This window comes from Polypterus senegalus, chromosome 7, assembly GCF_016835505.1.
Source record: "Polypterus senegalus isolate Bchr_013 chromosome 7, ASM1683550v1, whole genome shotgun sequence".
In the NCBI taxonomy this organism is placed as follows: Eukaryota; Metazoa; Chordata; class Cladistia; order Polypteriformes; family Polypteridae; genus Polypterus; species Polypterus senegalus.
The window spans coordinates 169,511,825-169,528,195 of NC_053160.1; the positions used below are offsets into that span (position 1 = coordinate 169,511,825).

Here is a 16,371-nt window from a genome sequence, read left to right on the forward strand (position 1 = left end):
CCAGCATTCAGCTAGATTTTATAGAATTGGGCTGTCTATCTATCTATCTATCTATCTATCAAGTGCCTGTCAAACCTGGCCACACTGGATAATGAGAAAGGTGGCATAACTTAAAACTAATTTGTTTATCAAACATTTTTATTGAAAAGCAAAACAGTGCAATCAGAATATGGCATAGTATACTTTGAGGTATTCGGAAATATAACGGGTCTTGAAGTAGCTAATGCCAAATGCTAAGTTTACTTTGCACGAATTACACCTCTTTGAAAGAGATAGACGATGAACACTAGAATGAAAAGAATGAGGTGTGAATCAATTATTAGTTTAGAACTTGATATGAACATGTACTAATTAACAAGCCTGGAGTTGGCAACTTATTTGCAGCTACTTATTCGGCTGACTGTGTTGAAAAACTTGTGTATACTCTACAAAAATGCCTTTGGTTTCCAATGCCTTTTCCTGTTTGGTGCAACCTTCTTGATTATTCTAAGCTAGCTCTTGAGAGATACATTAGTGTCTTGTTTTTAATGACCTTCAGATGATTCGGCCTCAACTTAGTCCATAATGGTACTGATGCACAGTTTTTGCAACACGCATACAAGAGCATCACAATGATGTCAGAAGGAAGGACCCGTGGTCTTTGACATATGCACATACAAGTTTACAAGTTTAAATGGGACACAGTGCAAGTAAAATTCAAGGCTAATAATGAAAATATCAGAGAGCTGGCTGAACCGTGACTTTCAAATGAAAACGCCTTTAACAGACACTTGGACATGAACCCAGCATAAGCAGGCTTAAGTGGCTAGACCAGGCCAAGGGGACACCCACGTATCACATGGCTGCGGCAGATAGATGATCATTTCCGGAGAGTGGGACTGGACTGTGTGTTTGCTTGGGGGGTTGCCAACCAGGATCCCAAGCTGTTTTGTCGTGTGGTGGGTGCAGCAATGTGCTGTACCAGTGCATGCTCCCCAACTTGACCTGACCCTTACGAGTATTAGGAATTTGTCTTAATGTCATTGATACAACATACAAGGGTAACACAGAATATGAAAAGATAAAACAGAATAAAATATATAAAATATAAAAGGTTAAAAAGTCCAAGATGTGTAGGTATGCATAGAGACTGAGTAAAAACCCATACCTGGTTAGTCAGAATACGTGCACATGGAAGAAATTTGTTTAAGTGATGTGGTGACCTTTGCAGCAAGCTTTCTTACCCTGGACTCATGTAGGACTAGAATGGGTGGTAAGTTACAGCCTATTATCTTTTCACACGTTCTGATGATGTGCCACAGATTATACTTAGCCTGAGCAGAGGCAGCAGTTACACCAGACAGTTACAGATGAGGTCAGAATGGACTCGATGATGGCTGTGTGGAACTGGACCAATATTGCTTGGAGGAGATTGAATTTCCTCAGCTGGTGCAAAAAGAACATTCTCTGATGAGCATTCTTGATAATACTGTACATGTGATGCTTCATTCCACTTAAGGTTTTGCGACAGTGTGGTGCCCAGACACTTAAATGGCTCTGCCATCCCAATGTTTAAGCCATTTAAAGCAAGTCCCAGCTCCCTGAAAGCTATGATCATCTCCTGAGTTTTTTTGAATATCAAGGTCCAAATTATTATAAAGGCTACACCAAACTGTTTTATGTTCTGCCTCTCATTTGTATATGGACTCATAATTGTTTGAAATGATGCCTATTAGTGTGACATCATCCACAAATTTAAGAAGTTTGACAGATGAACCACCAGAGGTACAGTCATGTGTATGTAGTGGGAAGAGTAGTAAGGAAAGGACACAGGCCTGTGGCACACCAGTACTAAGAGCTAGAGGGTCAGACAAGTTTGCCCAGCTGCACATACTGTTTCCTATCAGTAAGAAAGTGTGTAATCCAATGGTAGATTAAACTGGGTTTGTTTATTATCTAGGAGTGTCATTGAAAAAAAACACTTTCCTCTGTCTTCAAAGAAGGCAGTCATGGAGCCCAGATGAGAATGCAGAACATTTCTTTATCTACACAAATGTCCATGGAGTGAGCAATCAATTAAACAATTAATCTCCTTTTATGCTTTTCTTTAATTACATTACCTTATCTAATACATCTGACTCATAATATGCAGAAATGTATCACCTCTTCCAATCAACTAAAGCCAACAGTAGTTGCTGACTCATTTTGATTCTCCCATTATTCTTAACACCGCTTCATTAATAGGGGTGTTTAGTGGGTTGTCCTATTGATCTTAGCACCACTTCAGAGGAGGGGTGTGTGGGTTCTCCCATCAGTTTATCCCTGCTTTCCAGAAGGGTGTTTGTTACTGATTTACCTGTTGGTAGCTTCTGTAAGAAGGTCCAAGATGTTCGGGTAGACATAGAGGTTGGGAGCAAGTTCTGATTACAGGGCGTTGCCACATCCACCACACAACGAAGCATACGGATTGGGATTTTTACAGTGGCTGGAATGCCAATCCTGCCATCAACCCCTGAGTTTTCCCTGCAAGTTGGAGGATCTCCTTGCAGGGCTGGATGCAGATTAATGTCATACCCAGGATGGAGCAATTGCAGGTTAAGGGCCTTGCTCAGAGGCCCAACAGTCTCGAGTCACTTCTGGCATTTATGGAATTCAAACCAGCAACCTTCCAATTGCCGGTGCAGATCTGTAGCCACAGAGCCATCACTCCATCCGAGAGAGTGTAGCATAGAGTCTGAGTAAAAACCCAGACCTGGTTATTCAGAATACCTACACGTGGAAGAAATCTTTTTAAGTGACATGTTGTTGTAGCTTTCACTGCTCTAAGAACAAGACTTCAGAAACCACAGACACTTTCAACTTTAAGTTACATTTAGCTAACCCTTGAGTTGCATTGAATCCTTTTCCCTCTGTTAAATAATCATATATACTAGGCTGACCGGCCTTTTAAGGCGACCGACTTTTAAATTGACCACTTCTTAAGGCACTTCAATATGTAGATCAAATTGATATTTTATACAAACTCATTAATTTGGTTATATTGCATTTGAGTGGTATTACTTTAATACTCGTAGTTTCTGTTATTTTTGTGATGAAATTTAAACTTTTTTTCTATATTGAGGTCGCCCTTTTGAACCCCCCTGATATTTACTACGCGGTGAGGCATTTGTATTCTATCAATATTAATTATTTCCAGAGACATAACTTTGTCTATTTTTCCAGTGTATCGCGCACAAAAGCAAGGGAATGATGGGAGCACCAGAACTCTGCTCACATCATGTCGCCGCATACCATAAGCTGCAAGTAGTAAGTCTGTGATAAGCGGAACACCGCTACGCTTTCCACTCACGGGACGGAAGGACAATCCCGACCGCTTTTATATAGTAAGGAAGAAGAAGAAGATATCACACAGTTTGGAGTAGAGAAAACGAAACTGCAAATCCCATCGTGCATTGCAAAATGGACGGGGCGTGTGTGAAACTCCGCGCCTGCGTAGCACTCACGGGACAGAAGGACACCCGACCGCTTTTATATAGAAGGATGAGTGTGTACTTGTAATAGATTGTAAAAGATTATTATATATTAACTTAAAAATCCGTAGGAGCTCTGGGACAGTATTAACAATATAATTACCATTTTTCACTTCATAATGCAGAAGGACACTCTCATTCAATCATTTATGAACCAATTTAGTCCAAAACAGTTTTGTAAGGAGACAAGGCCTATTCCAAGCAGTTCTGAATGGAAGACAGGAATCAACAGTAAATGGGCTGCCAGTCCACCTAAGTGCACAATCACACCGACACCCACTCTAGTCCAAATCGTAGTCAAAAATTATCCCTTTACATGCATCTTCATGTTTTTATATGAAAACTTGGTGTAAACTTCACACAACCACAGGGGACAAGCCAGGAATCGATCCCATATTACAGGAGTGTTAATGTTTGAAACAATAACCCCTACATTAACTAGCCACCCTTCCTGTTTTTTTGATGTACTTGAATGCAATACATCCCGATGAAGGTCTGCATATGGAGCAAGAGAGATGGCCTCCGGGCTCGACCTCTGCTCAGCCTAAAGGGTCAGGCTATGGGCTCACAGTCTTGGATAGTTTTTTAACAAATAAGTTTATATGTAAAAATAAATGTGACATTTAAGATGAAATGTGACTATAATTATTTGCAGCGTTTATGAATATGTTTTCAGCGGTGAGAATATTGATTAGTTAAGTGGCTCTGTTACAGCTATAACGTGCATTCCAGCCCCATTAACTATGAAATCAATACAAGTTTTTCATCCATCAAGGAAATTTTAAATTAGCTTGCATCTGTTGGAAACATCAATACTGCTCTTTCCATTTGGCTGAAATCTATGAACTGGTATCTTCATCTCAGTAAATATGCTCTTGGGCTAAATAGCAAGAGGAAGAATTGATAAAGAAAGCTATGTGGTATCAGAAAATGGAGAATCTATAAATGATGAGACACTAGCTTTAGAAGGCCTGGAGTGGAAAGGTGAAGAATCGGAATAATATTTTTACCTCTTGTGGCCCTGAAACTTTCTTGGTATATTTTAAGGAAACATTAGTATCAAGGCCAGCTTAAGACCCCCCCAAAAGGCACCTAGTGTCATGATTTAGGCTGAGCACTGTTGTAAAGCAAGTTGTTACATACTATACATAACTGGATGCAAAGGTAATAACATTTATTTTATTTTTCTGTTTATTTCTTAAACTGTCTCTGGAATTATAGCAATGTTCTCCTTGTAGACATCTATTTGGAGATCTCAGTCACTTTAGATTGGCCTCTGATGGTAATGTTTTTGTAGTGGATAGGAGAAGAAGGTCCGAATCCACAGGAAAACTTCATTAGTTCAAAGGCTGATCTTTGATGGCTCATGAGACTTTAAAGAGATTCTGATTTATGTTTCATTTAAGAATCAACTTTGTCACTGATATTTCTCCTAAAATTCCTTAGGAGATATGAGATCATACTGAGGTAAAAGCAGTTAAAATTGAGAATTTGGTTTGGAAAAGCATGTTATACAAGGGGCATGCAAGAAGTTTCCTCACTTTTTTATAACTCTTATTATTAAGAATTTCAAAAACAAATTACAGTACATCCCTTTTCCACCTAGTCACCTTGATTTTGCGATGCAATTTTCTCAGTCACATGACACTCTCAGACACGACCAATTACTACTCCTTCCTTCTTCACTGTTTCCAATGAAAATATAAAAGTGCAAAAACTTTTTGAACGTCTCTCCCATATTGTGAGCTCTCTTTCTAGTCTTGTTTTCACCTGCTCCTATATTTTCACTTAATTTTGAACTTATGCCTTGGTCCAAGGTGACTTACAACATCTGAGATACAATTGGTTCCATTTCTTTTGTTTTTCCAACTGGAGCACAGGCAGGTGAAGTGACCTGCTCATAGTCACACAGTGGTGTCAGTAGTGGGATTTGAACCCAGAACCTCAGGGACTGAAGACCATCCTTAACCACAACATCACACTGCCTTCCTTTTCTTCCATAATGAGTATGATCTAATCGGAACACAGAAATTTAAATTAGAGCAACTAAAAGTATTATTCAGAAGCAAGAACAGTCTTCTAAACTTAGTAAAGTTATTAATGCAAACTGCGGTTCATATATTTCACCATGTATTACTAAGCACACAATGCAAACACATTCAAATTACCAAAAATGTCAAGACACTACTTGGAGAATCTGAGCTCCTTGTGTGACTTTGCTGAGATCTCTGCTGAAGCTCAAGAGGAGACACTTGTGAGACTTACTGGGGTATTTTTTCCCCAGGAGAAAAATCTAATAAGTGTGAGACAAAAAAAAAAAACATGCCTCTGTTTATTTTCTTTCTGATCTCATTATTATCTAGGAAAAACCAAAAAAGATTTCAAGGAGATCTCTTTTCTGATCTCATTCCTATGGCAAATCCTTATGTCACCACGGCTATTACGTATTTTTCATTTCAGCCATTTCAGCTTTGAAAATGAGCACTCAACTGAAGCTGTTGTGACAGGTAATGTGACGCACATTTTGAAGAGTTCACTCAAGCAGGGTAAGGTGGTTTTGACCTCATTCTGCTGTAAGGTGGTCTGCAGGATTTGTCTGTTACTCCTGGGAAAGACAAATGAGGAGTGGAACACTGAGCTCAGTCAACAGTCATTCCTCATCTATGCTGTATAAATCTCACGCACTCTTTTGACCATCTGGATGACTTCCTGATGTTACTGCTTCGTCAAGACTGAAAACCCGGCGAGCGAGTGTCATGGGAATTATGTTACACAGAGCGTTTGTTGGTGTTTAAAGTGTTTATTTAGTTTGATTATGTGGTATTGTGCAGTTCTTCTTTCTGTGGAGCACTTGGTTAATTGATTATTTTCACATGATTTTGTAGTTGTTGCACTGTTTAATTGAGTGGAGTTTTTCATGGGTCATGTGTAATTATCTGCACTATTTAACTGGGTGGGGATTTGGACTGAACCGTACAGTTAACGATGGAAAGAGACTCTGAGGCAGAGTTGAGGATGGAATGTCGCAGGAGCTAGTTTGCCAAAATCGACAATTAACTGTCATAGGAATATGTGAATGTGGCTGCAGGAGAACTCACAACATGAAGGTGACTTCTGGAGATTACGAGCTGCCAACAGCATTGTTTTTTTCTTGGCAGCAAGAAACCACTATTACAAAGATAAGGATCATTGTAGCTGGAGACCGAGGCACTGATAGCACCAAATCAGCACCCCACTCGATTGGGTAATTGGTGGCTTTAATTTAGCTGTTTTGATGTCTCCTTTTGTTTTTGTGTTGCGTCTTTTATTTTTGCAAGGATGACATTTCCAAGTGGACTGCAGGGGACATCAAAGTCGGTCCTCTGAAACTACATTAAACAGTTATGTTATATGACTCTTGTTTGTAATACAGGGTGGCCCATGAAAAAGTGGCCCACCTCCACTGAGATGACTGCATTACGTGGTGAAGAGAAAAATGATCAAATTTGGTACTCACAATTTACAGAAGATGTGAAATTGATCTCCTTGTGTGTCAATACATCTCTGTGCCCATTTCAGCATGTTCATGTACACTCTTTGCAACATCATGAGATCGATTCGTCTCGGTGGAAGCGGGCCACTTTTTTGTGGGCCACCCTGTATAATGGACTGCTTTCTGAATTTGACTGGATTTCTTGTTCATCCCTTCTCTCATTTCTTGACTTTCTCTGGGTAAATAAAGAAGTTCTTTGCGCTCCCTTTAGGAGTTTTGAGCACAAGGGGTTACCACTTAACCCCAAACTAAAGCAACAATGTCACCCAATACAATTCTGGGTTCAAATAAAATGTTTTCATTTGTAACCAATGATTTTCCAAATAAGCATCAGCCAAAACACACAAGTATAATTAAAGATTCTCTTCCTCTTTCGGTCCTCCTGATGAGATTTGCCTGCCACCTCCCTACTCTGACTCCTTGAGGTGAGGCGGAGCGGCTCCTTTTATCACAGACCTGTGAATTGTTCCAATGCTAGGACAAGTATTTCCGGGTCAGGTGGAAGTCGCATGAAGTTGGGATTGTAATCCCCTGCAGCACACCCTGGCGGTACCCACGGAACCCAACAGAGCCGTACTCTGGGACTACAGTTCCCAGTGTGCCCTCTGGGTATCTGAATGGGTATACTGAAACCCAGGGATATATTGTATTGGCAGAGAAAATACTCACCAGACAACATCTCCTCTGCTCCTTCTATTACACTGGCCTCCTGGCCAAGTAAGGGTCCCTACTTAACCCTGGCGGGGATGCCAGCACATGTGTGTCATCCATTTTTTTAGTTCTTTTCTTCCTTGGCATCCTTTCATGAGCACAGCAATTAAAAAAGATTAACTGTAACTCACACTTAATGCAGACATTATTAGTTTTACATGTAGAGAAAAGCCAAGCAAAATGACACCTTTTATTGGCTAACTAAAAAGATTACAATATGCAAGCTTTCGAGGCAACTCAGGCCCCTTCTTCAGGAGATTATGGTCATTGGTGTAAATACACATGCTATAGACATAAAACAGAATTTGGTGAGAAAGTGGTAATGCTTTATCCACAATTAATGAAATCTTGCTACCAACCTAGAAGACAGTAACTGCAGGTTCATAGACTTTTCAGAAGCTTATTATACAAACTGTTGTTCACTTGGTGCTTTTTCTACTTTTAGCATTTTTAGTGTTATTAACTTCTTTTAAGAGATTTACAAGAATCATTTTCTGGTTATTATACCTATTATCCTGCAGTTGGCTGGTGCCCTGCCTGGGGTTTGTTTCCTGCCTTGCGTCCTGTGTTGGCTGGGATTGGCTCCAGCAGACCCCCCGTGACCCTGTAGTTAGGATATAGCGGGTTGGATAATGGATGGATATACATATTATCTTACTCTAAATATATTTGGTAAAATGTTTGATAATAATATGGAGTGTATTTGCTGAAAATGAGTTGTTTGATGTAATTATGAACTTTTTGCAATAGAAACACTGGAATAATTCACATAAATATGCAACTTACTTGTTTTTGTTCAAAATCGGTCTCTGTTAACTTTATAGTGAGTACCATTTATCCATCCAATCAGTTGAATTCAGTGTTGTCAGATTGCACATATCACCTGCACGATCCAATCAAATTCAGTCCAGCTGGGCGGAAACCTCCCCAGTCTAACAACCCTCATGTGTCATTGGTTTAGCTCTGTGTGCATTGCATTGCCCATCCACTAACATTTCTTTTGATGAAGATTACAGAGTTAGTGAAGGGTTGATGAAGCAATTTTTTTTAAATTAAAGCAGTAAGATATGAATATATATTTTCTCATAAGGGTGTGTGTTTACATTCAACAAAAAAGCCAAGGGGCAATTACTGTACCTCTCCTGCCCCCATGCTGTCAACACCATGGTTCTGTTATGCATTACTTCTTGGAATATTTGACTCTTTCAACATTGATTTTGGGGCTTTAAATGGGTGATGAATGTATTTCTCACATTTATTTTAATCCAACGTGTAATTATGCAGGTAAAAAAGATTTTGCTCCATTTCTGATGCCATTTTGTCCTGTCTTTGGAAGCCGCTATTTATGAGGTAGGTTGGGTTACTAGAAACATGACTTAGTTGTTACAACCTCGGCACCAATTACGGTATAAAGATTATAAAGGTTCGTTTAGATGGCCATTTTCTATTGGAGTTTGCGAATAAATCCCTAAAACGCTTTCTTGTGATTCTTTGGTTTTACTCCTTTTTCTGCCAACAACCTTTCAGCTTTGACTTGATTCTCATGTTTAGTTTTGGCTTTGATGATTTGAGGGGTTTGAATTCCTGGTTTTTAATCCTAGCACAGCTTGTTTCCCAGTTATATATTTAAAATACTATCTCCAGCCATATGAGATATTCATCATTGAAAGTCTAAATGTGTTATTTAATTTTTGCAGTGGGCTCCTTTCTATTCTCTCTATTAATCTAATATCTCCTAGGCAGTCATTTTAAGCCAAGGAAGTGTAGCAGCTTAGTGGTCAGGATTCCCCTTTACAGTTCTCAAAACTAATAGATTGCTCTTTCTTTGGAGACTGGAAACTGCACTATAAAGTTTCTATTTTGTTTTTCTTTGTAGAAGCTAATTTTATCCCAAAACACAAAATATAAATTTATACTTTAATCACCACAGAACACCTGTAGGTTTTAACCTATTAGTTGTTCTCTGAAGAACTGAAGAAACCCCTTTTGTAATATTCCAAAATTTCCTTTTTTTCAGTTTTTGCTAACTTAATTTAAATTTAAATGCAATATCCAGAGACACATGACTGTTCCAAAGTGAAGTTATTTTAGTAGCCCACATTGCACAGTTAAATAAACTCTTTACTGATGCTTTGTATTACAAACACCAAAGAGAAGCCTTTGGTAAGGTCTTGTCACATAAGAGTAAATGAGAAATTGACGCATTTTTGTAGTACCTAAACTAAAGTGTTATCACTATGTGAAGGCCGTGGCTCGTACGGCCGCCCTAACCCCTACACAGATAGACTCAGAGACGCGTTTGGTCAGACTACACACGGTTTATTTACAAACGCCACAGTCCAACACACAGCGCACAAATCACCAATAGGGCAATACACAGTCCCTTCTTTGCTGCCAATCCATCCGCCTCCACTCCTGCTCAGGCTTTGTTCATTTCCTCCTGACTCTGGCCATTGAGTGATGGTGACTGGCTCCCTCTATAGGTTACCTGGAAGGACAAGCTTCTTCTGGCCACACTTCTGGGTGTTGTGCAAGTGTGGCCAAATAAGGCCCTGGAAATGTCCATGCGCCTCCTGGCAGTGGCCACGGGCTCCAACAGGGTTGAGCTCCCATGCACTGCTGGAAACCAAGGGGGCTGCCCTCTGTCAGCCTGGAGGGAGAAACTGCCCTGAAAATACTCTCTTCCCTGGGCCTTCCACACTCAGGGTTTCCCGGCTGCCCGCCACAACTATTTTTTCTCATTACATTCCTTGTTCTTTATATGTTGAACCAAAAGGGGATGGACCCCCAGTGCTGGAGTTGTATCAGGCAGTGAACTATACAAAACTTTCTATACAAACCTCTCTTTGCTAGAAGGAAAGCTAGCTTCATTGATTTTACCTTGATTTCCTGCGCTTGCATGAGTAGTGAAGAGCAAACAACCTCTAAAATGGCATCAACATCTGGTGAGAGACCACAGCAAAATACTCTGTGGAGGCTGTTTTGCGTATTATTGCTGAATCAGACTCTGAGTTTTCAGACCTTTTGATACAAGTCATCTGGAGATGGAGATTGAAAACAAAAATGAGGTACCAGCATCAGCTGATTGTTACCCAGCTAATCGTGATGCTGAACATGTTTGTGTAGTTGATGTCCTGTGGCAACCTTTTTCAGTCCAATAGAGCACCTTTGAGATGTGGTGGAATGGGAGATTCGCATCATAGATGTGCAGGTGTCAAATCTGCCGCAACGGCGTGATGCTATCATATCAATATGGCCCAAAATCCCTGAGGAATGTTTACAGCACCTTCTTGAATTTATGCCTTATATATACCTTACATATAAATGTCTATGTGTGGAAGTGTGTGTGTCTGTCTGTCTGGCTTGGAAGTGCGAGACTACAGCATGACGCTCAAAGAGCTGGCAAGGCGAACCCAAGTTAACAAGTTGGAAGAAGAAAGAAGTACAAGGCTACAGCATGAAGCTGAAAGAAAGCCACTTAGTCGCCAAAGTGAAACTGTCGACTAATGACTAACTTAGCCGGTAATACACAAGCGAGGCGAGCACATCGGCAAAACGAAACCTCAGAGGAAAAAGAAACTCGCTTAGCTGCTGATAGACTACGGAGCATGTATGCAAAACGAAACTGACAAATCTGCTTTTCAATTTTTTTTCTGACGATTTCAATAGTTTCTAGGAGCACGGGTTTACACAGTTAGTGTGTGTGTATACATATGTACACTGTATATGGTCACACTTGGCATAAATTTATTGTAGCCTAAACCAAGCAGATGCCAAGGAAATCCTGTCAACCACGCCAACTGTAACCAAAGAAAAAGCAATACACGTTATTAGAATAAATAAATATTCTTATAATAAATAAAAGATACTTATTCCACAATACACCTTCACAAACCTCCTTCCAGCAGTGTTCCAGAATCTACTCTATATATATAAAATCCTAAGCCTAAAAGTGCAACGATTTTATGTGACGTTTTTATGTCACTTTTTTGTCACGCTTTAAATCAGGCTTATTTTAAAACCTATATATATATATATATTTTTTTTTGTAGCCCAAAATCACACAAGAAGTGTCGCAATGGGCTTTAATAGGCTCTGCCTTTTGACAGCCCCTCAGCCTTGACTCTCTAAGAAGACAAGGGAAAACTCCCAAAAAAAAACCCTAGTTGGGAAAAAACGGAAGAAAATTTGGGAAAGGCAATTCAAAGAGAGACCCCTTTCCAGGTTGGTTGGACGTACAGTGGGTGTTTAAAAGAAGGGGGTCAATCAATACAATACAATACAATACACAAAAGAGGACATAAGTAATCATCAGTGTACTCTATATATACAGTATAAAATCCTAAGCCTAAAAATGCAATGATTTTGTGCAACAATTTTATGTGACGTTTTTATGTGACTTTTTTGTCACGCTTTAAATCAGGCTTATTTTAAAACCTACATGTATATGTTTGGTATCATTCTTTTCAGAATTTATCGAACTTTAATGTGATGTTGTGACATTTTCAGATTCCTATTCGGTTTTTAAATTATAAACTAAAAATTATCAAGAACTCACGACCCGCGAGACAAGACTTTATGCCATGAGATTTAACCACGCCTGGGGCCGGAAATAAAAGCTGTACAGGCTTTTAAATGTTCGAAGTGCCGCACGTGATACAGATCACGCGGCACAGCAGCAAGCCAGCAGCTGGTCGAGCAAAAAGGAGGTAAAAAAATGTATTTGTTTCCCATTGTATCACCGTTTAAGAGGGGGTTTTGGAGGAGCGACCACGTCTCCTTGGGGTGCATTCACCCCCCTCTTCACAACGCGAGCGGCAGAGATGCGAAGTGACTGGAGCATAGCGCAGGCTGGGGTGGTTGGTGAGCAAAGTGAGCAGGGGGTAAGCCCCCTAGTTATACAATAAATAAACTGACAATTCTTCCTCCCTCTCTCCTCCATGTGAATGTTGCCCGCTGCCTCCTGATTCTGACTCCACTACATAAGGCAGCAGGCTCCTTTTTATGCCAGACCAAGGGATGCTTTGGGTGTAATGCCATGTCTTCCAGGGAGCACTTCACGGGCTATAAGGAAAGTAGGGTGGTCCTCCTCCGACAGCACCCTCTCTCGATCCCCAGGAACCCTGACAGGGCTCACTTACGTACTCCATCCCCCAAGCACCCCTACGGGAGTCCTGACTGGATTGCCATAAGAGGACCACTGCCACCTGGTGTATGGGGGGGTGGAACCACTCCCTCCACGTCCCTCCATTAACTGACCCAGCCAGATAGAAAGTTATTTATTTGTTCCGCTGGCCAATCTGTCTGTGTTGTTGCACTGGCTTCCCATCTGGGTAATGACTTCTCCCTGTCTCATCTGGGATACCTGTTCTCCTACTACAGCTGCAATATAACAAAATTTATAAAAAGTGAAGGGGTGTGAATACTTTCTGAAGTTACTGCATCAAGAATCTGTATAAAGACTGTTGATCTGTGGCTCTACAGTGAAGAATACTGTAAAAGAAAAGTGAGCATACAGTGGCACGGTGGTGCAGTAGTAGTGCTGCCACCTTGTGGTAAGGAGACAAAGGTTCTTGTCCCAGGTCCTCCTTGTGTTGAGTTTGCATGTTCTTCCCATGTCTGTGTGTTTGCCCTGTGGCAGACTGGCTCCCTGTCCAGAGTTTGTTCCTGCTTTGTGCACTGTGCTAGCTGGGATTGGCTCCAATTTACTTCAGGACTAAGCAGATTTGAGAATGACTGACTGACAATGCTAATCTCATCCTTGTACTGTACTATCTTTTTTTTTCTTGAGGACTTTGCATTTAAGATAATTCAGACAGCAGACCGCCAGTACAGATTTGTTTTAGTATCATCTTGTTTGTAGCACTATGGCGTTATTTTCAGCCCCTCCAGTAGTTTCACTCCGAGGAGTTGCCCCACCATTTGCCTCCTTCTGTTTGCCCGTGACAATTGCAGGCAGCTCGCCCTGCAGCACTGGGGGGAGGGCCGGGGTGGTGACACCATTTGAAACACAAGCCGTCCGTAAGTGAGCGCTTCTGAGTGGACCGCAGAAGTTGCTCAGCAGGCGATCAGGAAAGACCAAGCGAGTCTTCCTGCGTGGCATCTCTTCTTGTTTTTAGAGGACCCAGATGACTTTTTAGTTGTACCTGAGATTCACCTGTTCTGGAGATTTAAGACAAACGCGCGTAAAAGCCAAATGTCAAGTGCTGGCATTCAGCCTTAGCAGATCAGCCAACCTGGCAGTGCAGTGCTACCGGGAAAATGCTGACTTTTTAATGAAACTGCATCAATGGAGCTTTGGATTAACGAGACCGCTGGGATTTCTAACAGAAGCACCTTCCGACTAGCCGTTTTTTCTTAAGGGGAACACGTAGATCAAATCCCAGAGGCGCCCTTTCCGGTAATGCTGAAGCGAGCTCGGTGTCTTTGTAGCGCCTTTCCCTCGTTAGCGCTATATGAACAGCAGCCAGCACCGAGCCTTGCTGAGTCCCATGCCGCTGTCGCTGCCTGCGGAGCACCGCGCACGCCGGGGGCTTCACTCGAATCCTTTGTTGTGATAGAAGCAGCGCGATGAACCGACGGGGCTTCTACACTCTCATCGTGCTCTCAGTTACGGTAGCGCGAGCTTCTGCTTTCCTCTCACCGTTCAGCGATTGTCTGCACAACCGGGGCAGAGACGGATACTTCCAAGGAGCGATCGACGTGACCGAGTCCGGGGCCAAGTGTATCAGCTGGAGTAACATTACCGGCTTCGTGGAGAAGTACCCCGGCCGAGGGCTGGGAGAGCACAACTTGTGCAGGAACCCGGACGGCAGGATCAGACCTTGGTGCTTCTTCCGAAACGACCGAGGGAGAATAGACTGGGGCTACTGTGACTGCAAGCAAGGTAAAGGAGTGGGGCCGGTCGTACCTGGTCACGAATTTGTAGGGGGACGCACAGCCGGGGCTGTTTACAGCACAGAGGCACAGTCCGCGAGCCACTGAGGGGGCGTTAAAGGAAGTGAAAAGGACAAAGGTGGGCAACACTAAACCGATTGTTCTCTTTTTACAATGTGAGATTGCGATTACACACTGCGATGTCATTAAACATTTCACGTGTTAAGAGGAAGCAACGAAGGGGCATTTTACAGTATTAACCTCTACACGAATAAACCCACTTAGCGAGCGCTTAATACAACATAAATACTTACAAGCATTTAAAAGTAGCTAACCACACTCGAGTGACTTTTCTGCGTGGTGGCCAGGCCACCCGAATCTGCCCGGAGGCAGCGAGCGTGGGTGACAGCTCGGTGGTGTCCTGGCCTTTTGGTGACAAAGGACTGGTTTAACCAGGTTAGATGAACGGATGAACATTAAATAAAATAAAGTCTGGGATACTCAGCAGTACACCATTTACACATGACATACTAAAACTGTAATTAATCTGTATTTTTTACATAATGCTATCTATCTATCTATTATATAGTGCCTTTCACATCTATCTATCTATCATATAGTGCCTCTCACATCTTTCTATGATAGAGTGATATGAATAAGTTACTGCATTCTCCTCGCTCTTTTAATTTTAATGTCATATATACAGTATATATATATATATATATATATATATATATATATATATAGGTTGTTATGCCCAAACAGTGGTTATCACTTCTGCCTCACCAGTCTGCCCCCTGGGTTTAGGTGTGACTCCTGGCCGCTGTCCCCACGGACTTGCAGGTTAAATGATTTGTCAGCTGTACTATGCGGTTGGCCCCAGTGGGCTGCAGTGGACCCTGCAGTGTTTCCTGCCTGATGCCCGCCACTGCTTAGAGGGGCTGTGGTAGCTGAGCTGGGTTAAGCCTTATAATGTTAAGTACTGTATAAAGGTTGATCTCTCAGTATAACGGAGGACATTATCATGTTATTGCGGCACTGAGTGTGAGTTGCGAGTAAAGCTCACTGAGCTCGTTCCTCATTGAGAAGTGAGTCACATTGAGAACTGTATAATGTTAATGATATAAAGTTGATTTCTGTCTTAAGTATACTTTTTTGTTGCAATTTTATACTTCAGGACTTCTCTGTATCTTTTAAACAGTAAAATTAAACAAATCTCATCTCAACTGATAAACACCATATCACACATTTTACTTTGGCACATTTTATTCAACCAAAAATAAGCTGACATGCAGAAGTCATTTGTGAAAAAGTGAGTGCCCCCTATGCGTCTGTATTTGCCGTAACAGTTGAGTAGTTCCTGTTGTCATTCTGATGGGTGCCTGGCCTGATCCAGCCCAACAGAATTTATATAACTGGATGGAATTTTTGTTCAAATGGAAATAAATGTGTCCACCATGTTCTGCAAAATATCAAAAACTTCAATGCCCACTTTTGGATTTTTCTATGATTGTTCTGCTGAAGTGTCACAAAAGGGGCTATACCAGCAGATGCTGCACATTGTTTTTCGACCCCAAGAGATACAGGAGGGTTTATGATTTTTCCTATGTGAGTCTAGGGCATCATTCCTTCAGGGAAAAGCTCAATTTTAATGAACATTATCATTTTCACTTTGACTTCATGAAGCACTAAACACTACCAAGCACTAAAGTTTATTCTAATTAATGGTTTAATATCCAGAAT

General features: G+C 41.3%; 1 protein-coding gene across 2 annotated transcripts in view; it reads left to right on the forward strand.

Annotated features, from left to right (window-relative positions):
* Positions 1-13,816: 13,816 nt before the first annotated feature.
* Positions 13,817-16,371, forward strand: part of prss12 (serine protease 12) — a 138,091-nt gene continuing 135,536 nt past the window's right edge. For both annotated transcript variants that reach the window (XM_039759608.1, XM_039759609.1), the window contains exon 1: positions 13,817-14,638. In XM_039759608.1, the coding sequence (XP_039615542.1) occupies positions 14,323-14,638 (316 nt within the window). In that variant the 5' untranslated portion in view covers positions 13,817-14,322. The remainder of the gene's footprint in view (positions 14,639-16,371) is intronic.